The sequence below is a fragment of the Rutidosis leptorrhynchoides genome, chromosome 3, assembly GCF_046630445.1.
Source record: "Rutidosis leptorrhynchoides isolate AG116_Rl617_1_P2 chromosome 3, CSIRO_AGI_Rlap_v1, whole genome shotgun sequence".
NCBI classification, from domain to species: Eukaryota; Viridiplantae; Streptophyta; class Magnoliopsida; order Asterales; family Asteraceae; genus Rutidosis; species Rutidosis leptorrhynchoides.
In genome coordinates, this window is record NC_092335.1 from 276,830,937 (window position 1) to 276,853,480 (window position 22,544).

General features: G+C 31.6%; 1 protein-coding gene across 1 annotated transcript; it reads right to left on the bottom strand.

Moving 5' to 3' along the window:
- Window positions 1-9,119: 9,119 nt before the first annotated feature.
- Window positions 9,120-14,703, bottom strand: LOC139897402 (vesicle-associated protein 4-2-like). Its single transcript, XM_071880097.1, has 7 exons — window positions 14,367-14,703; window positions 12,101-12,171; window positions 11,864-11,945; window positions 11,434-11,552; window positions 11,162-11,239; window positions 9,613-9,732; window positions 9,120-9,513 (listed from the first exon to the last, which is right to left on the bottom strand). The coding sequence occupies exons 1-7, from the start codon at window positions 14,656-14,658 to the stop codon at window positions 9,454-9,456; spliced, it is 822 nt and encodes a 273-aa protein (XP_071736198.1). The 5' UTR covers window positions 14,659-14,703; the 3' UTR covers window positions 9,120-9,453.
- Between the last annotated feature and the right edge of the window lie 7,841 nt (window positions 14,704-22,544).

Sequence of the window (22,544 nt, forward strand, 5' to 3'; positions counted from 1 at the left end):
GAACACGAGATTTAATTGGAAAAACGAGCAAGAAATTGCTTTTCAATTGTTAAAAGAGAAGTTGTGTCAAGCTCTGGTGTTAGTGTTGCCGGAAGGGGTAGAAGACATGACGGTTTATTGTGATGCTTCTTTAAATGGGCTCGGGTGTGTTCTAATGCAAAGGGGTAAAGTCATCACTTATTCCTCTTGACAATTAAAGGAACACGAAACGAGATATCCGACTCATGATCTTGAGTTGGCGGCGGTAGTGCATGCGTTGAAAATTTGGCGCCATTACTTGTATGGTGTCAAGTGTACGATTTATTCAGATCATAAGAGTTTGAAACACCTTTTCGATCAACGAGATTTGAATTATCGTCAACGTAGATGGATGGATATGGTAAAAGATTACGATTGTGAGATACTTTATCATCCGGGCAAGGCGAATGTGGTCGCGGATGCGTTAAGTCGAAAGAGTCAACATCCGGTGTTACGATTGGGATTGTTACATATGATTATTACTAACGATTTTCTTGTAAAACTTGGTGAGATTCAAATAAAGCTTACTTTCACAACAAGCATGAGGAACGAATCGTGGGGCAAACGGAGTTCATTACTTTAGGCCCGCATGGTTTGTTGTCTTTTCAAGGAAGAGTTTGGGTGCTTAAGATGGGGGATTTTCGACGAGTGCTACTTGATGAAGCACATAAGTCAAAATATTCCATTCATCCGGGCGCTACGAAAATGTATCTTGATTTGAAGAAGGAGTATTGGTGGCCGGGCATGAAGCGTGATGTTGTTAAGTATGTTGAACAATGCGTCACGTGTTTGCAAGTTAAAGTCAAACACCAAAAGCCGTATGGTATGTTACAACCATTAGAAATCCCGAAATGGAAATGGGAGCACATTACCATGGATTTCATCACAAAGTTACCTAAGACGGCGAGAACCCAATTTGATTCGATTTGGGTGATAGTTGATCGATTGACGAAAAGTTCTTTGTTTCTTCCCATTCGGGAAGCGATATCGTCGGAGTCCTTGGCTAAGTTGTTTATCAAGGGAGTGATCTCAAGGCATAGGGTTCCTATATCTATTATTTCGGATCGAGATACTCGCTTCACATCTCAATTTTGGGAAATGTTTCATGAAGATATGGGTACACAATTGAAATTGAGCACGGTGTACCATCCTCAAACGGACGGTCAAACCAAATGTACGAACCAAACATTGGAGGATATGCTACGGGCGTGTATTATTGATTTCGGTGGTAGTTGAGATGAGCACTTACCTATATATATATATATATATATATATATATATATATATATATATATTAATTATTTGGTGGAATTCTCGTACAATAATAGTTATCATACTAGTATTGGGATGCCACCTTATGAGATGCTTTATGGGCGTAGGTGTCGAACTCCGATTTATTGGGGTGAAGTCGGTCAAAGGGAAATCGTGAGTACCAATTTGGTGTTAGAGACGAATAGCAAGATTGATATGATTCGGGCTCATTTGAAAAAGGCTCAAGATAGACAAAAATCTTATGCCAATAAACGTAGACGACCCATTGAGTTCCAAGAAGGTGACATGGTGATGCTTAAAGTTTCTCCATGGAAAGGTGTTATTCGGTTTCGAAAACGGGGAAAGTTAGCTCCTCGGTTTATAGGGCCATTTAAAATTTTAGCTCGTGTTGGTGAAGTTGCGTATCGTTTGGAATTACCCAAAGAGCTTGCGGGGATCCATAATACATTTCATGTTTCCCATCTCCGTAAGTGTCTTGCAGATGATTCATCTTGGGTGCCATTAGACGAGATTGAGCTAAACAATAAGTTAGAATATATTGAGGAGCTGATTGCTATACTCGATGAGAAGGTCAAAAGGTTGAGAAATAAAGAGGTGAGAACTTTTAAAGTTCAATGGCGTCGGAGTAAAGGTTCCGAGTTTACTTGGGAACCCGAAGAGTTCGTGTTGGTTTATCTTCCCTCTTGTCATGCGGCTTGGATCGCGAGGACGCGCTCCGATTCAAGTGGGGGAGAGTTGTAAGACCCGAATAATTATTATACAGCAGTGTAAATAGGGTACATGAAGTGTGGGTGACTTTGTGTAATTAAACAGAAGTCAGAAACTGTCCAGGAAAGGGTGCGCTCAGCGCACACTTAATGGTGCGCGTGGCGCACTGGTTACTGTAGCCGGATTCTGTTTCTTTTAATGAGATATTTTGGAAGGGCTTTTTGGTAAATTCACTTGGGAACGAGTTAAAGGCTACCAGATCAGTAAGTGGAGTGTCATAACTCCATTATCACATAACTTTATCCATTCCACTTGAATTCTAGAGAGAGAGGAAAGTTCTTGAGTGAGAAAGCTCAAATCTAAGAGGAAGAAGTTGATTTCGGGCCAAAGCGCTTGTGTTAAAGTTGTTCATCTAATCACTAACTACGTTGTGATTGTGGTGGTATGCTATAATCTTGATTTTCCTTATTTTAATTTGTTTAAGGGTTAGGGTTTGAGTTAGTGATGAACATAAAACCCATATTTGGTTATTTTGAGTGTTCTTGGGTAAGATTGGGTCATGAGGACTCAAAGTTGACTAACCTAGGATTTTGAAATGATAAATGTGTTTATGTGTCATAATTGGTTAGTTAATTACTAGCACACCTAGTTATTTAGCAAATGGATGTTGTTTGGGTTTGAGGATGACTCAAAATGGGTGTGTTGGTTTTAAAATGGTCAAAGTGTTAATGATTGACCTAGTTGGGAAATATGGGTATGAAATACCCTAATTGTGTATTAGTTAGTGTTGTTGGACCTTAATCACTAGCTTTGAGTGATTTATGATGGTCTTGACCTTAAAGGGGCCGTTTTGGCGATAATGTGGCATTTAATGCATTTAAGTCATTAAATGCACATAAGTGAATTGTTGGTATTTAGTCCAACTAGTTTGTGTGTTGATTGAGTACTTATTATATTAGGTACTTTGCTTTGAAGCTTGCGGAAGTGTAAAACCGTCACCGAATCGTTAAGGTGAGTGGAATAATTATATGCGTAGGTATATAATGTATTTATTTGTGTAGCGTGAGATGTGAAGTGTCGATGTGTTAAGACACCACGTTCACGTGACGAGTGAAGTGTCGATGTGCTAAGACACCACTCCGTGTAAGGTAACGAGTGAAGTGTCAGTGTGTTAAGACACCACTCGGGGTGAAGTATCGATGTGTTAAGATGCCACCCAAGGTAAGATGAAGAGTGAAGTGTCGATGTGTTAAGACACCACTCTAGGTGAAGTGTCGACGTGTTAAGATGCCACCTCAAATAATATGAAGAGTGAAGTGTCGATGTGTTAAGACACCACTCGGGGTGAAGTATCGACGTGTTAAGATGCCACCTGTGGGAATAGTGTACGACGTGTTAAGTACTCTAATGGTTGTTATGAACACCGATGGAAAATTCGAGTACCATCCCTTGTACGATTGGTTAACCATGATTATTGTGTTGTAGCGTAAGCATATTATATCGTATGAGTTATATATATGCTATTGTATTGCTAGCTTGTGGTATTGGAGGTTAATGGCTTGTATATGAGATGATAAGCTAATTGTGTTGCTAGCATGTATGCGGTATGTGTGTAAGTGTTTGCAAGTAGGTATATTGTATATGTACGTGTATAATTATTGCATTCACTAAGCGTTTTGCTTACCCTCTCATTGTTTACCTTTTTATAGGCTCAGGCGTGGACAAGGGTAAGGACGTTCGTTTGGATTAGTGATCCCGCTTCACTTGTTAGGAGAAGCTTTTTGGGACGATTAGCTTTTGAAGTTCTACCGAGAATTGGGTAGTTTAACCCCCAAACATCATGCTCTAGTGTCATTTGGAATTTAAACTAATTCGGTTGAAATTTGTATTTTGTACGAAACTCGTAATTTGGGCATATGTGGGCCCGGTGTCGTAAAACTTCTTTTATTATTGGAATGCGTTAGTTTTACATATTATAACATGTTGTGAAAAGCGTTTCATCTAAATACGTCGGAAAGTGGGTGATCTTTTTTGGAAAAATGGCAAATCCGGACAGAAGTTGCCAGGCAGCCTGCGCGCCGCGCACAGGCTGGGCTGCGCGCCGCGCACCCAGCCTGGGCAGTCCTGTTTGAAATTTTTTTTATGGTCTATTTTCGGTTGGATAATGGGTTGGGTTGTTACAAAGTTGTACAACATGCTTTAAAATTTGTAAATGTGTTCATTGGGTGTTCTGTAAAAGATTGTACAATTTATTTTGAAGTTTATAAATATGGTCATGTTGGTGTTTTATCATAAGGTTGTACATAATGTTTCAAATATTGTACATAATGTTTCAAATATTGTACATATGGTCATGAGATATTTTACCATAAGATTGTACATAATGTTTCAAATATTGTAAATACAGTCATGAGGGTGTTTTATTTTCTTTCCATAAAAATCGTAAAATTTATTTTTATTTTGTATATTTTTTATGGCATTATCGTGCTTTTTAATATTTAATTAATTAAGTAGGATTTAATAGAATTAATATATATCATATTAATGACATCATCATTTATGAAATTTAAATGTAATTAACTAAATGATGGCATCATCATTTTAGAGGTTTATTAGACTATATAGATAATTCAATAGAAACATTAAAACTTCTATAATCACAATGAAATTTGAAGCAATTTATAACATTTATATTGCATTGATGATTATTATATTTAATTAATACGGTTAAAAATACAAATTTTGGGTGTGTTTGGATGAAACTTGCTAGAGTGGGAGCTTATAGCTAGAGCCGGAGCTTATGGGCTAGAGCTAAAGCTGGCTTACTTTTAAAGCTGGTAGCTGGAGCTTATTATTTTTTATAAGTATTTGGTAAATTAGCTGGAAATTATTTTGCAGTTCATAAACTCTCCTTTTTTTTTTCATAAACTACTAAAATTAACTTATTTTTTAAGAGCTTGTGATTTTCATAAGGTCCACTTTTTATGTCTACCAAATAAAACTTATGACTTGAAGCTTATTAAAATCATAAGCTCAAACTTGAATAAGCTCTCATAAGCTCATGTTGGCCCGTCTTAGCTACGTGCATAATGGTCAAAGCAGTTCTTGCATTAAAATGGAGTGGAGTGCAGATCAAGTCTAAAGTCTTCACATTTTCAAGTTCATTTAGACCCTTTTAAGTCTATTGTGATGATGTTTGATATTGGCAATTGTTTAAGTGATAGTTAGCTTCTTTCTTAGTTAATTTTAAAGCTTGTGGTTTGATTTGGTGGATACAAATATGTAAATCCATGTCAATCCATTGTGTACACTTTTCATCACTTTGTGAAAAGTCTTGATATATTTCAATTATGTTTTTTGTAAAAAAATAAAAATAAAAAATAAGTAAGCTTCAAGAAGAAGAAGAAGATGTGTGCCAAACACACCCCTTATAACCTTGTTCAGAGAGTGTAAGCGTTTGGAACCAAAATAAAACACAGATCGCCTCTTTTTAAGTAAACTACTTATAGTTAATTAACTAGTTTGGAGGTCCGTGCTTCGCTACGGAGACCAAATCCACATACACATATAATTTCAATACTTTTCTTAATCAATAATAAATAAACGGGTTATAAAATAAGGTAAATTATAAGTCGACTTCCAAAAATAGATAAAAATAATCATTACCTTTTGTATATAAGATAAAAATATAGGTAAAAAGTAAGTGGTTAAATGGTAAAGTAATTAAAAAGCATAATATAATGAATGTAATGTTTTAAACTATGTATTTTTACCTAAAGACTATTAATATTGGACCGAGGAGTAACATATAACAATATTTTATAATACTTAAAAAAGTAAACAATTTTTCTATTTTGTATGTAATATTTGTATATGTTCGGTTTCATATTGGTCGGTGGTCTTCACTTGGGGTTGAAAAACGACTTTTCTTTATTGAAGGATAAATGAAGGATTATCAACGTCTCACCTCTCATATAACCCATACATGTGAGATTGAGTTTTGTTGTTGTGTTGTTGTGTACACCAAATTTTATATTTTAAAGAAAAATCAAAGAAATCATTTGTTCAATTACTCAACCAACGTTTTAACCTCCAAAACTCACCAATGGGCCTCTGGGCTGACCCGTCTTATATATTATACAAACAAAATTACTTTTCCATTAATTAACTTATTTCTCCAGTGTTCTTTCCCCCTTCTTTCATCCCATATACCACATTCTCCTTCTCATTCTTTTCTTGTTATTCTTTTACTTATCATCTACTAAATGTCTAATATCTAATATCTAATTAGGTAATTAAAATTAGTTCGTTATGAATACTTGAAATATTGAAGGTTTCTAGATCTGTTGTATAATCCTTTTAGCTACACGACTTCATTTTAGTTAATCTAGTTCGTTTAAAAATTATGCTATGGTGTGTGTGTATATATATATATATATATATATATATATATATATATATATATATATATATATATAGTCTTTCGACTCAAATTTTTGTTTGTATATCGATATACATAATATGTATATTTATAGTTGCAAAATACAGAGCAACTGTGTTTATCTATGGATTTATATTTTATACTCCATTGTGGTAAGAAAAAAAAAATTCAGAGCAACTGCGTATATCTATGGATTTATATTTTATACTTCATTGTGGTAAGGGAAAACCCAAAAGATTTATACTTTATACTCCATTGTGGTAAGCGAAAAAAAAAAAAAATTTAGAGCAACTTTGTTTATCTATGAATTTATATTTTTATACTCCATTGTGGTAAGGGAAAAACCAAAAAAAAAAAAAAAATGCTACAGTGATTTCGCTACAGGGTTACAGTAGCTACAGTGATTTCGGGGTTGGTGGCGTGGTATGATTGGTGGGTTTTGTTCATATTATACCTATATCTAAATGGTATAGTGGAAATGAATAGTCCTATTCATTTTTCCACTTTCACCAACCTTAACCCCTTAACTTTTTATTAAAATACAAATCGAACCCCCTATTCATTTTTCCCTTTCACCAACCTTAACCCCTTAACTTTTTATTAAAATACAAATCGAACCCCCCACTTTATACGTTTATTCTTCCCCAAATTTTACAAGCTTAACCCCCCACCTTTTATTAAAATACAAATCGAACCCCCACTTTACTAACTTTTTTTTTTTTACTAATATTCATTTTTCACAAACTTAACCCCCTAACTTTTATTAAAATACAAATCGAACCCCCACTTTATACGTAAAGTTTTTTCAAATTTCACAAACTTAACCCACTAACTTTTATTAAAATACAAATCGAACCCCCACTTTACTAACTTTTTCTTTTTAAAATAAAACCCGAACGCTAAAAGAAGCAACTTTCACAAAAGGAACAACCCTTCAATGTTATGTCGAAAAAAATTCTTTTTTACAAAATAGATCAAGACTTTTTTTTAACTCGCATTCAAAACGAAGCCCCCGGCGCGAAACGAGGGCTCCACAACTAGTTTAGTGTATAGTATAATACGAGTATTTAATTGTGGCGGCAAGAATCCCTTGTAACAAGGCTCACTACAACAATGCCGTTAGCAACATTCCCCTAGATTACAATTACAATAACAATATGATTTTTTGGTTCAATCATCCTTGGATCTAACGAAATTCTTATGTATTTTATCTCATAATCTTTTGCTATAAATATCAACCTCTACGAGAATTTAGATTACGCATCTCAAACAAATTAGCAAAATCGTAGTTGTGGTCAGATAAGACACTACAAGCAACAAGTGATGGCTTCAATGTTTGTGAAAATGGCTGCAACGTTTTCGCTTATCCTAATGCTTGTCGTATTAGCAGAAAGCATAGTTACCCCAACAACAGGTAAGTCATTAGAGATGACAATATTCTTAAAGCCTTTTGATGGTTTGCTCCACACTAAAATGGAATACTGTTTTAATATCATTCATCTTTTGACACAATCTTCCTTTTTGATGAGCAGGATTTCAAATTTCTGATCGGGCCATTTCGTGTGCCCAAGTCATTGGTGTTAAAACCGGAGACGATTGCACCTCAATTAGTGAGTCATTTAAGTTGAGTTTGGAGTAATTTTTGGCAATTAACCCAAACGTCAATTGTGTTTCAATGTTCATTGGGTAATGGGTGTGTATTGATAGAAAAGTAACCAAGTGATTAGGCTAAAAGACGTTTGCCTTTCAACGTAGATCAATTGGTATCTGAGTAAGTAACGAGCTACATATACTTCAAGTAGCTCCAACCTATGGTGTAAGTTCAATTTTACTTGTTATGTAATCTAATAATCCATTAGGTATCATTTTCAAATGATATCTAATTAAATAAATTGGATTGAGTTGATATTCAACTTTCAGAGAAAAAAAAAAAAAAAGTTATGTCGTGGCAAGGTGCGTTGGTGCGCCAGATTGCGGAGCAACAAATAGTGCATCTATTATTGAAAAATGATCGGATTTCGAAGACAATACTCCATACATGTCAAGTTTTTCTGGATAAGCGAGGAAACACTCTTATGAACGAGCACATTGGCTCCCCCATTGAAGATAAAAACTTGGGTAATCAAGCCCCCCGAGCGCGAGACCAGGTACCGTGTGAATTGCGCATTATGCGCACCCTATAATCACACTCCTTTTTTGAACAATTTGGTATAACCAGAAATTGAACCCGAGTGGTGTGCTTCATTAGGCAACTCAAGGCAAACCTTAAATGTCAAGTTGAGATTGTCAAAAATTGAACTATTTTCTAAATACACTATACTCAACGGCATCATATATGTGAAAAAATAGACAAAAATTCAAGCCAAAAGTAGAATTATGTTTCACCAATCTTCATGCGATTTGATGTTGAACTGGAATCGTAGCGCAATCTTTAGTGTTTGTATTCTCAAACTTTTGATAACCAAGGGATTTTTGGCATGTTGGTACAGCCGAACAGGTATGTCCAGTTTGAGACAGTAACACACCCATACGTTTGAGTTTTGTTTAAATAGCATGTAGAAATATAGTTTATGGATGGGTTGATATTAACACCTATACATACATTCTGAATTTTAAAATGCTAGTTTTAACCTCATATTGCACTCATCATTGATTGATAAAAAGTATACAAGAAAAACAATAGAAAAAACATAAACACGAGACTTTAAATTTGATGATGAAGAAACCGACGGGTGCAAGTCTGAACAGTACGTTTGACATGTGTTGACTTGTACCGCGTACATGCACCAACCAACAAGTGGGAATGTCTAGTAATATACGAGAATATACCTCTCAATACATGATGATTCAACTCACGAAATAAAGCTTTTTACATTGTAAACATGATCACAATTGTCTTCTGCCCAACTCTTTTGTGCACCGATTAACTTTTTTATAGGCATATGACAGATACAAAATGAACATAAGATCCATTGTACGATTTAAGAAAGCACCAAATTTTTTTGTTGTTTTAATTAAACAGAGTCCACGCCTTCGACTTGTTGTCGAGCCAGGTATCTCTCTCGTCTCTCTTTCTACAAGGAACAAAAACAAATGTAGAACAGAGCATTAGCAAACACTCTTTGATTTGTTATTGTAGTAATAATAAGTTATTGTAAGTAGAGAGAGCTCACCCATTCATCTATGACAAGGCCTTCACCAACAATTTTAGTACCAACTTCCTCTGGTGGTTTCTTGCGGGATTCAAGTGCAGCCTCTGCCTCAGCTAATCTCAGCTTCAGTTTTTCCAGAGCCTTCAATAAATCAAAAAGGGTGGTTTATACAACAACAAAAAATTACAAAATATATACTGCCTCAATATTATATTAATACTAGAAAAAAATCCGACCGCGCGTTGCTACGGTTGTATTCAACGCGCGGTCGAATTTGTATATACGTTGTTTGGTACCTAATGTATCTAATAGGTTGGGTTGTTTGTTGTACGTGTATGTATATGTATGAAATATAGCACGAAATATTTAGTTTTTTTTTAACGATGTCCGTTTCGCGTATAGTTAGTCGCGTTGTGTTCGTAAAATTATTTCGAGTTGAACGGTGGTCTCGGAAAAATTTAACTGCACCGAGCGAGAAGATAGGGCCCGTTAAAAATTCGGGTGGAATTAGTTTCTTTTATTTTAATAAAATTATATATTTACACTTTCTACCCCTGGAAAAATGTAAACTTGAGGGGTCGTTGTGTAAATTGAGCCAACTTTGAGGGACCGGTTGTAGTGTGAACGCAAACTCAAAACGACAATCCCAAACAACTGAAACGACGGATTTTGGCGTGCCTTTTAGTATGTAGGAAACGACGGATTTTGGCGTGCCTTTTAGTATGTAGGTATAATATAATATAATAATATAATATAATATAATTTAAATATAAATATATATTATAGTAGGGCCATTAGTTGAGAATTGCAACAATCACCTTTTACACAAAGATTAATGTAGCTAGACCATAGTTAAGCATACGCCGAATGGCCAGATGAGCTTTTTAGAAACTGTTACTCAGTTTCTGCAACTAGGGGAGTACTCGGCGAGTATTAAGTCAAACTCGGTCAAAACTGGTCATACTCGGTGAAAACTTATGGTACTTACAGAATCTCCCATGTATAATATCAATGTAAATGTAAAATCTAACCCCACATACGTATTAAGTATTAACTAACTTTTAAATTTATGTCTACTCATGATCAATTACTCCAATTAGAGAAAAAAAAAATGCATAATCAAATGTGTTTTCATTGGAAAAAGTCAACACATTTGTTCAACCCTCCTACTGATTATAGGTTCAATCAATTCACTGAACTAGGATATTATACAATCGTACAACTAGACATTACACCAAAATATTTACTTCGTAAAAAACATATATGACGATAATTGCTCTACGTGACTTACAGTCTATGGTTATTATGATCATCAGCAGCAGTTACCGACTCTCATTTCCCTACTCGTTTGGTATTCAAATATAGTTTTGTGATACAGTAAATCTTAAATATTAATATAACTTCTATCTGATAATGACTTTGGGACAACTAGGTAAGTCTCGCTTATATGTTCACAAAGAAATATGTCATATTTATATTTTATATTAACTAATATGGAAAATTGCTAAAAATAATGGTGAAATTTTCATACAATAGGAGTTAAGGAAATTGCATCATAATATGGACTTACTGGGGTAGGACGTTCGACGTCTAGGAAAACAACTTGCAATATCTGTTCCACCGCCACTTGATCTTTCTGCTCGTCAAACTGAGTCAGCACAGAATAAACTTTAACAACCAGTCATTCAGGTTGTAGAAGTTATGGTATGTGTGTTACATTATATACCATGTATTAATTAAAGACTATATGATTATAAAATAGTGATAATATTAAAATAACTGTGTAACTGAATATTCATAATTCAGAAATGTGAAAGTTGTAGAGAGGGAATGATAACTCACTAGCTCAGGTACATAATCCATCATCCCTTTCACTTTCAAACTCATGATCTTGAATTTCACCTTTCTCTTTTGATCCATTGGTCTTTCATTGTTCTCTGGGGGCTCCACAAACTTAAAAACTATACACAACCATCAAAACAAAAAATGAATCCTATAACCAAAAAAAAAAGACAACATTCCTAAATCAAAAAATAATCCCATTTAACACTTCAAATGTGAGACCAACAGGCCTTTAAAAATAGTTGTAAGCAATAAGTAGATACCCAATTGGGAGTTGGGAAAAGTTTGTAGATTTTTTTTTTTTAAAAAAAAGGTAATTAATTAATTATGTTGCCTAACAAAAAGAGACATTGTCACAATGTTGTAAATCATAACACTAGATAGAGCATCATGATACTTGATATTAATAAGTTGAGACAAATTTCATTACCAGTTGCAATAATGGTCTCGCCGGGAGCAAGAATAGCACCAGGAGGGCGCATGAAGCAACTTTTTGGAGCAGTTGTTTGAAACTTTAATACAAGAAAATAAAATATATCAGATGGAGGATATAAACTAGAGTTGAGATTAAGTTACATATAAAGTTCATTTACAGAGTAAATGTTGGGTTGGCCAACTGATACAATAATAGAATGAATAACATCCCTAAACAAGTGTATGATCATACCTTGAAAGCTACATGAGACTTGCTGGTGTTCTTTATCTTGATAGCACTTTGTACTTGCTTACCAGGTTCATCTAAAAAATTGAGATGAAAATAGATGATTTTTTGTTATTGACCATATAAATATAAATAAAGCACAAATGAAACGGGTGATATGCTCATGTCATACCATATGTTACATAGAAGGTAAACTAACTATAAGCACTCAAAAATACGATAATTATTAACTATAAGATGGGACTATCACCCGACCAAATGTCCATAATTAACATTATGAGGAATTATTAGATATTACATAATAAAAGTTATTTATTTACTAAAATAAAAAATTCAACCATGGCATAAAGAAAATTTTTTGCAAGCATAATACGAGTCATACCTTAATATATTATGATGAATGATCAACAAAACTTCATCATTATAATTGTTTTATTCATACAAACAGCCTATAGTCAACCAACCCACTTTCTATTTAATAAGTTTAATTTTGAAAGTTAACTGGAAAAAAAAAAAAAAAAAGTTGCACCTGGTCCCTAATAGAAGCATTGTTTCTCAGCTTTTTCAACTATATATTATCAGAGATCCAAATTGCAAATATACCTAAACTGGAGCTTGCCAATAGGTTGAATTTTACATCAAAAGTATGTTAACCAACTCTCTGTTTCCAAATTGAAATAAAACTTCTTGACAAAGGCCTATACTTCATATATTTTGTAATCATCACATCAGAGACAAAAGCCTACAATTTAGGGTGGGGGACTGAGTTTCTGGTTTTTAATATATGGATTATGGATTATTTATTATTATTATTATCAAACAAATATAATTGTCTTCATATGATATTAAAAAGGCTGTTTACTGTCTTATAGATCAGGTCACCCAACATCTTTTACATTATTCGCAAATTTGATTTCTAATATCAGTATACAATTCTCTTGAATGGTTTTCTTTCAATAATAATCAATTTCAACCTCCTAGACTATAACGAAATCCCTGTAGGTCACACATTTCTATATTGTATGGTTTTGTTCATATGTCTTCCATATGGTATAAGACCCGTGGTTGTAGAAGTCCCCGACTAGTCGGGATTTTCATGTAGTCCGACTAGTCCCCGACGACAACTTGTCCGATGTATTCAGTTAAAGTTGTCTAAAAGTTCAATTTAGTCAGATCTATACGGTCAAAATGGGGCAAAGTAGGTCAAATACAGTCAACGTCTAACTTGGCAGATTAGTCCCTATAAGGTCCCGACCATCCCCGCTCTTAAAACCATGAGTCTTGGTACTAGAAACACACCCATCACCAAACACCGCAACCAGAACCTATGTCCAAAGACTAAAAGATTTCATTCAACAGTCTTTTTAGTATTCCAATTTGACTGTTTCTAACATATCCCTGGATTAAATCATGCCCATTAACCACTACTAACCATGAAATACTTACGGTACCTGCTAATTTCAACTAACTTGCTAGTCACAAAATGTGTTTCACTGCCAAAATTCCAACATGGCTATTAGAATTCCAAGTAAAATTCCCTAAGAGAGGGATAGTAGACCTATGTGTAGTCCTAAGAATTCAGTTTACTACACTGACTTTAACAGATTTCCATTGTAACTTGTGATAAATTTCATCACCAAAAGAGGCAACCCCTCTCTCACATATTTTGCCACTGTGTATGAATAACAACTTTTAAGAAGAATTAACAAAGGATTGAGAAGAAACATCCGATTCAACAATCAATTGATTATCATTCCTCATGAACAAGTTGTTTTCATCAAAAACTACAACATACAAAATCTATATCTATATCTATACCTATACCTATTAGAAAAAAGAATCACAACCTAATTATAGAAGCATATCCACCCCATTACTTGTACAGTCTACACAACATATAGGATAATCATATACAGGTTATTATCTACCTATTCCTGATCAATTAATAATTACTACAAAAACTTACAAATTAATCAATCTTGCCACAAGTACTCTCAGCTATCAAAAAAATCAAAAATAAATTAAAAAAACCTAAAAAAAAAAAAATACTAATAAAAAAAAAAGTAATAAATGCAAATCGCTAGATTCTCTATATTCAAGTCAAAAACATTTTAACTTCAACACAAAATATTTTAACCTAACGTTTTATAAACACAAATATTTCGAATCAATTAACAAATTCAAGTAGATCTAATCAACTTAAAAACAAAATAGCTCAAATTCACGACAAATACTACAAAAATCAATAAGTACTAAAAGCTAGAGTCCGTACAAGGAAAGTAGAGCTTATTTCGCGGATCAAGACGTAAACGACGTCTTGTTGGAAGCAGAGATCTAGCGACTGATGAAACGGAGCTTCCAGAGCTGGAGCTATGATTATTAGTGTTGCTCATGTGATTGTTGTTGTGGTTAGGGTTTGATCCTTCGATTTGAAACGAAGAAGATGAAGAAGTTGTGTGTGTAGTACTGTTATTTGTGCTACGAAACGGTAGCTTAAATAATCCCCAAACTTTGCTACCTCCGGTGCTGCTGTCCGATGAATCTCTATCGTCAACGATGGCCATCTCCGGTCAATTATTAGATTAGATATTGATAGATATATAAGCGTGTTTTTAGTCTTCTTATAAATATATAAGATCAACCTTTTCTCTATGAGAAAATGGTTCTGTTCGTTTCTAAATTAGTTTGATTTTACCCCTTGATGTTTGAGTTATTTGACAAAGTTGATCCTTTATGTTTCGATTTTCTAATATATATCGATCGATTTGATAACATATATCCCTACACCAAACAGTTAAAATGATTTTTTAATACAAACCCACACACTCCACACACATATTTCATGAATATATGCATTTCCACTATTTACTTAAGCCCAGTGTTGCAAAAAACCTGATTACTCATCGATTAATCATCGATTAATCATTTTTAAGAGCAATTCGTTCCGATTTTTCAAAATCCGTTTAATTATTCGTTGAACGTCAATTGATGGGTCAAAATCAAATTTGGTAATCAAAGTCGGTCAAAGTCAAATTTGGTCAGCATTTTAACATGTATTTAAACTAGAAATTTATAGTTTTTGAACAAAATTAACAAATTTAGACCATTATGTTAAAGTTTATGTTTATGTTTATGATTTTCTTCTATATTTACACATATAATTTTCGAAATTTAATATTAAAATGCATATAGTGCACTCCGATTAATCTCTGAATTACCGATTAATCCTTCAAAAGTCTTGACCGATTAATCCTCGAATAGCGAATTTTACAACCTTGCTTAAACCTCTAACTTCTTATTTAAAAGGGTCACTTCAATAACGTTAAGTCAATGGCCATTTTATGACCGAAGTGGATAGTACTATGCCAATCTTTCATCTATTACCACAAATAAGGTAGCGAAACTCGCACTACGGACGAGTTGTTGTACACAAAACTTCTAAAATTATAAGAACATCATATCGGTTAATTAAGTTTGTTTACTTTCATGTATTTATATGAAATAATATTACTTTGTCCGTTTCAAAATAAATGTTCCATTTTAAATTTTGATTTCTTTTTTTTTTCAACCTTTTCTATTAGAGGGTAAGTAAAATATTATTACTTTCTCCGTTACATAGGAAAGTAAAAAATTAAAAATATATATATAAAATCATAGCATAACGGAAATTATTGATTTAAAAAAAGCAATGGATATTAACTTTTGATAATATAATGGTGTAACTGAATGACCTATTTTAGAAGTTTATGATAGTTTAAAAAAGTAGAGTTTATAGTTTTAAGAGCTTATAGTTTTAAACTTTATTTGGTGACAAAAAAAAAATAAAGCTTATGAGAAAATAGAGTTTAAAAATACGCTCCTCCCATCAAGCATAAAAAATAAGCTCTTCCCATCAAGCATAAAAATAAGCTCTTAGTGTTAAATTACATAACTACCCTTCAAATAATTATTTAATACGGAATATATATTATGTTGTCCTTTATGGTCAATCTACAGCTAAAACTTCAGCTCCAACTACTTTACCAAACACTTAATAAGTTTCATCTTCAAGCTTAAAAAATAAGCTCCAGTTACCAGCTCCAGCTCCAGCTCCAGCTAGTTTCATCCTTAATAAATGAAATGTTTAACTTCTATCGGGAATGTACTTCAGTAAGAACTGAACAAATAGATTTTTAATTACTAGTTAGCTTAGTATTTTTATTTATATTTACTATATACGGTATCATTTATCATTCCCAACGTTTACTATATAAACGACGCTATTTGATCAAAGCTAATATCAAAGATAATAAGCTCAAATTTAAAATTGAGGGAAAAATTATTGGAACCAATTATTTATCTCTCATAATTGTGCAAACCCAATCGAAATATGCAAATTAGCCATCGCGTTTAACAAAAACCGCAATTGAGTGAAAAGTCACCTAATACAACAACAAACTGTGACCTATGCAATTGAGAACATTTATTTATATATATACTATATACGGTATTTTTAATGACCCGTCCTAATTCATCTGGACGAATACATTACATTTGGTTACATCGCGAGGTACTTGACCTCTATATGATACATTTTACAAACACTGCATTCGTTTTTAAAAGACAAACTTTCATCACATCGAAATTTGACGGCATGCATACCATTTCATAACATGTCCAAATATAATTGACTTAATAATAATCTTGATGAACTCAACGACTCGAATGCAACGTCTTTTGAAATATGTCATGAATGACTCCAAGTAATATCTCTAAAATTAACAAATGCACAGCGGAAGATTTCTTTCATACATGAGAATAAACATGCTTTCAAGTGTCAACCAAAAGGTTGGTGAGTTCATAGGTTTATCGTAAACAATAAAATTCATCATTTTAATAGACCACAAGATTTAAATACAGTACACCTATCTCGTATACGAAACCATATTTCATAATGCTTAGCAGAGTAGGTTCGTATCCTTTTCTCCCCCGTAGATTGCCTCGCGAATTTTAATAATCGTACACATATCTCGTGCACAAAAACTAATACACATAACCTGTGTATAAAAGTCATTCATACGAACTACAAACACCTGGTAATCGACCTTAACAAAATGCATCTAAATTATCCCCCGCATACCGGCATTCCGCACGGTCATGCAAAAAGCATACAATCAGGCCACTCTTTTAAATATGATGGTTGTGTACACCTCACAAACAGATCATATCTTTTAAAGCTGGTGGTTGTATACCTATTTCAAAGTACTAAAGCAGTTCAAATTCTCTGACTGGGGCTTGTTAGTGCCCATAGATCTATCTTTAGGATTCACGTCAATTTGGGGCTCGGTTCCCAAATTCTCAGATTACCAGACTAAAATGGGTGATATCCGGTGTACTCATAACTCATTCGTAGAATGTTTTTAAGTACTTGTGTCTATTTCGTCAAACATTTATAAAAGCATTTCATGTATTCGCAGTTCCAAATATATTTCGAAAGCATTTAATAAAGCAGTTGTAAAAACAGCGTATGTATTTTCAGTCCCAAAAATGTAAAGAGTAAAAGGGAATCAAATAAACTCACAATTCTGTATTTTGTAGTAAAAATACATATGACGATATTGAACAATACAGGGTTGGCATCGGATTCACGAACCTATATCATTTGTATATTTATTAATATTCATGGTTGTAATTGAACACACACACACACACACACACACACACAGATATATATATATATATATATATATATATATATATATATATATATATATATATATATATATATATATATATATATATATATATATATATATATATATATATATATATATATATATGTGTATTAGTTATATCATTTTTATGTTAATAATATATATGTTTTATATGTTCATTTTGTATATAAAAATATTAAATTTTGTTATGTTATATGTGTTAAATATATATATTTATGTATTTCATTTGTTTATCAAAACAGTAGTATTAATTATACTAAGTTAATATTAGTAAACGTAATAATAATAACTTTAATAATATACTTATGTTAATAATAACTCTATTAGTGATAATAACAATGATATTAATAATAATACTTGTAAAGATATTAATTTTACTGTTTATGATAGTTATGATATTAATGATTTACTAATAATAATAATAATAACCTTATTAAAAATGATAATATTAATAACAATAATAATGATATTGTTAATAGTGATACTTTTGTTTAATAATAATAATAATAATAATAATAATAATAATAATAATAATAATAATAATAATAATAATAATACTAATAGTTACAAAAGTGATACTAATACTAATATTAATGAGATTAATGATAACTTGTATTATTTTCATAATAATAATAATAATAATAATCCTAATCATAATCATAATAATAATAATATTACAACTATTAGTGATAATAATAATAATTTTCATACTTGTATTTATAATCATAATAAATGAGAATTTTATCATAATACTTATATTAGTAATAATAATATTAATAACTATAATATTAATACTAATAACAATAATAATAATAATAATACTAATGGTGATACTAATAATAATTATGATATTCATAATACTTAATAATAATGCTATTGATAATAATACTAATACTTAATAATAATAGTACTAATAATAATAATAACAATAATAATAACAATAACAATAACAATAATAATTATAATAACAATAATAATAATAATAATAATTATAATGATAATGGAAATGAAATAAAATATATACCATTTAAAATGTCTTCCTAAAAAGAATTGCCCATGACGAGGCTCGAACCCGAGACCTCTCGATCACCCAACAACACCCAAGACCATTACACCGTTTCTATTTATCTGTTATATTATGAATCCTAATTATTTTAAGCTGTTTACTCAGTTTCCATCTTCTTCCCCATTCCAATTAATCGATTCAGAGGAATAATCATTCATCAAAGCAATTGTTTTAGGTTCTATATTAGAAACATAAAATGATTAAAACCTGTGATTTTAATTTATCAGTCACGAAAAAGAAAACGGGAATGAAGAACAGGTCGCTGTTCGAATAAAAATAAAAAAAAATAAATATGGAACGTAAATCCCATTTTTGAATTATAGATCGTTTTGGATAAAATTTATAACATGAAATAAGTCTTAAATCTATCATGAAAACTTTCTGGATTGTCAATTTTTCTTAAAACTTAAAAACGAATTCGAATTTTGTGAAGATCAAATTTTTTGATTTTTTTGAATATTAGCTTTGACTTTAAATTTTGAAATCAATATAGAAAATTGAAGGTTCAAACTTTACAGATAGTTTTCATACATGATTCCTAACGACACTGCAATTATACATTTTACAATTATAATCGAATTCAAGGTTTTTAAAAAAATAAAGTTTAAACAGAGTTATACCTGTGTTCTTCAATTTTTCAGATTAAATTCGATTAAATTGGGAGCTGTTATGGGTGTTTGAAGTTTATAAATGATAATGTAAAGTCGTTAGGTGTCATTATAACTGGATTTGTTCGATTTATAAAACAAATGTGGGTGTCGATCTTTAACACTCAGACAAAGCTAGAACGGGAAGAAAGGAAAAAAAATTAAAAAAGCTGATCACGATGGTTGGACTAATTCGTTTGTTAGATTCAATTGAGCATATAACCAGTACAGATTGGAAAATGACTTGAAACAAATCTGATTTACCAAATCTATCTATACGGTTTTTTTTATATAATTGTTATTAATAAATAAAGAATTAATACTTAATAATTATAATTATATTAATTATAATCAAAATACTAATAATAATAATAATAATATTAATAATAATAATAATAATAATAATAATAATAATAATAATAATAATAATAATAATAATAATAATAATAATAATAAGAGTAATATTAATATTAATATTAATAACAAGTCACAATAATAAACATTTAGTGCAATTTATAATAATAATAATATTGTTAATGATAATTATAATAATAATACTAATTATATTGATATTAATAATGATATTAGTAATTATAATATATAACAAATTTCATATCCCTATATTATCTATTGAACGTAATAATACATCTAACACTGATTTTAATAATAATATTAAAAAAAAATATTAATGTTATTAAGGGTACTATTAATATTATTAATTATAATAATACAAGTTTTATTAATGATTAATGATAATAATAATATTAACAATAATAATAATATAACAACTTATAATTAAACTTGTAATTACATTTACTACATTAATATTATAATTATATAATATTATATTATATGATAACATTTATTTATTATTTATATATTTTACAAATAATTATTAATATAAATCATATATATTTATATATATACATTTTAAATTACACTTAATTTTTATATCTTATTTCACATGTTAAATTCGAATGCTTAATTTATATGTTATAATTCCAATTTATTATATATATACTTACATTCATATATATATATATATATATACACACACACACACACACATATATATATATATATACATATATATATACACATATATATATATACATATATATATATATATATATACACACACATATATATATATACACACATATATATATACACACATATATATATATACATATACATATATATATATATATATACATATATATATACACACATATATATATATACATATATATATATATATACATACATATATATATATATATATATATATATATATATATATATATATATATATATATATATTTGTTTACAAACAATTGTTCGTGAATCGTCGAAAATTGTCAAAGGTCAAATGAATGTATGAATACAGTTTATAATTCTTGAGATTCAACTTAACAAACTTTGTGATGCCCCGTACAAAACAATCGTGTACGAATCATCAACAACAGGATCATTACAAGGTTAAGTACTATATGCTGTAATTAAAGAAGTTGCATTCACGATAAAAAGGTGATGTCATAACCGACATCAAATGTTTTACATTTCAAAAGCATGCTTCACTAAGTAGAAGCAAATAATAAGTGTATGTGACCACAATGGTCGTTACAAGTCATAGTTCAAAAGTACGGATGTTTGAATGCAAAATAAAGTAGTTCATGCGTGGACAGCTCTAAGCAGCGGGTTCTACAGCACGACTAGTACACAGCGGAAGCAACCTCAAGCACCTAAGAAATACATGCTTAAAAACATCAACACAAAGGTTGGTTAGCTATAGTTTAAGTATAACAGTATGTAAGGTAGGCCACGAGATTTCAGTGCTACAAAGAGCGTTTCAAACAGTATGATAAAGTATATGTTAACCGTGGGCACTTGGTAACTAACTTAACGTTTATACCCCCTGAAAGTACACTTTGCAAGTGCGTATGTCTAGAAGTATTAAACACTCGTTAAATGCTAGCGCGACTAGCCCGAGTGGGGATGTCAAACCCTATGGATCCATATCTAAGATTCGCGTTCACCGGTTCAAAAACCAATGACTAAACGTTACCGAGCTAAAGGGAATGTTTCTGCCGTTATATAACCCACACATATATAAGTTTAAGTACTCGTGCCTAGTATGTAAAATGTAAAATGCGCATGTATTCTCAGTTCCCAAAATAAGTTAAAGTAAAAAGGGAATGCTATAACTCACAATGATATGTAGCGGTAAAGTAGTAGTCGGGAAAGGTGTGCAAGTAAACGGTCCGAAGGTCCTCAACCTAAGGCAAATAGTACTAAGTCAGTAAATCATCTTAATAGGTTTAAAAGTATGTAATTAAGGTCTTAAGGGTCATCATCAATCATCATTAAACAAAAGGCGTAAAGTAGGTTTGGTTTATGAAAGTAGTTTAAAACAAAGTCTGACTTCAGTCAGTCACCACGGCCTCTACCCTTACTGAATTAAGGTGAGACCAGTGGCCATGGCTCCGTCTATGAGTCCCTTAAGTGTGGTAAAATTTACAGAAGTAAACTCGTCTTGGTTTGACCGTGGCGACTGTCTAAGTGCGAGTAGGTCAGAAATTTATGCACAACTTTAAAGGACATAGTAACGATCGGAGGGCCATAAATCCTAAACCGTAACTCGGATTAAGACGAGTCCTATATGAAAAGTTATCTACTCGAAAAGATCTATCTAAAAATAAAGGTTAGAACAGCCCAGGTCTACTGGTCTGTTCCAGAAGCATCAGGTCAGAAAGTTTTGGACAGAAACAGTAAGTTTAAAAGGGTTCCGGTGGTCTTGGTGTTTGATGTTCATCATGGTTCTCATCCTTGATGCATATAGCTTCAAGTGTACAACTCATGGGTGTGTTTACGTCATCTTAACCAAGTTTTGACCATCATAACCCTAGTGCAAGTCTAAGACATGAAGCACAACTCACTTAAGAGTTGTATGAATTTTGATGAACCAAAGTTACATCAAAGTCTTAGATCTAACACATACATGGACTTTAAAGCTAATAACA

Bases quoted from the DNA above. Each gene is read 5' to 3' on its own strand.
- LOC139897402 (XM_071880097.1), bottom strand. From the start codon at position 14,658: ATGGCCATCGTTGACGATAGAGATTCATCGGACAGCAGCACCGGAGGT. The intron at 11,240-11,433 runs GTGAGTTATCAT...GTGCTGACTCAG, and splicing joins TGGATTATGTACCTGAGCTA to TTTGACGAGCAGAAAGATCA. The intron at 9,514-9,612 runs GTGAGCTCTCTC...TGTTCCTTGTAG, and splicing joins GCCTTGTCATAGATGAATGG to AAAGAGAGACGAGAGAGATA.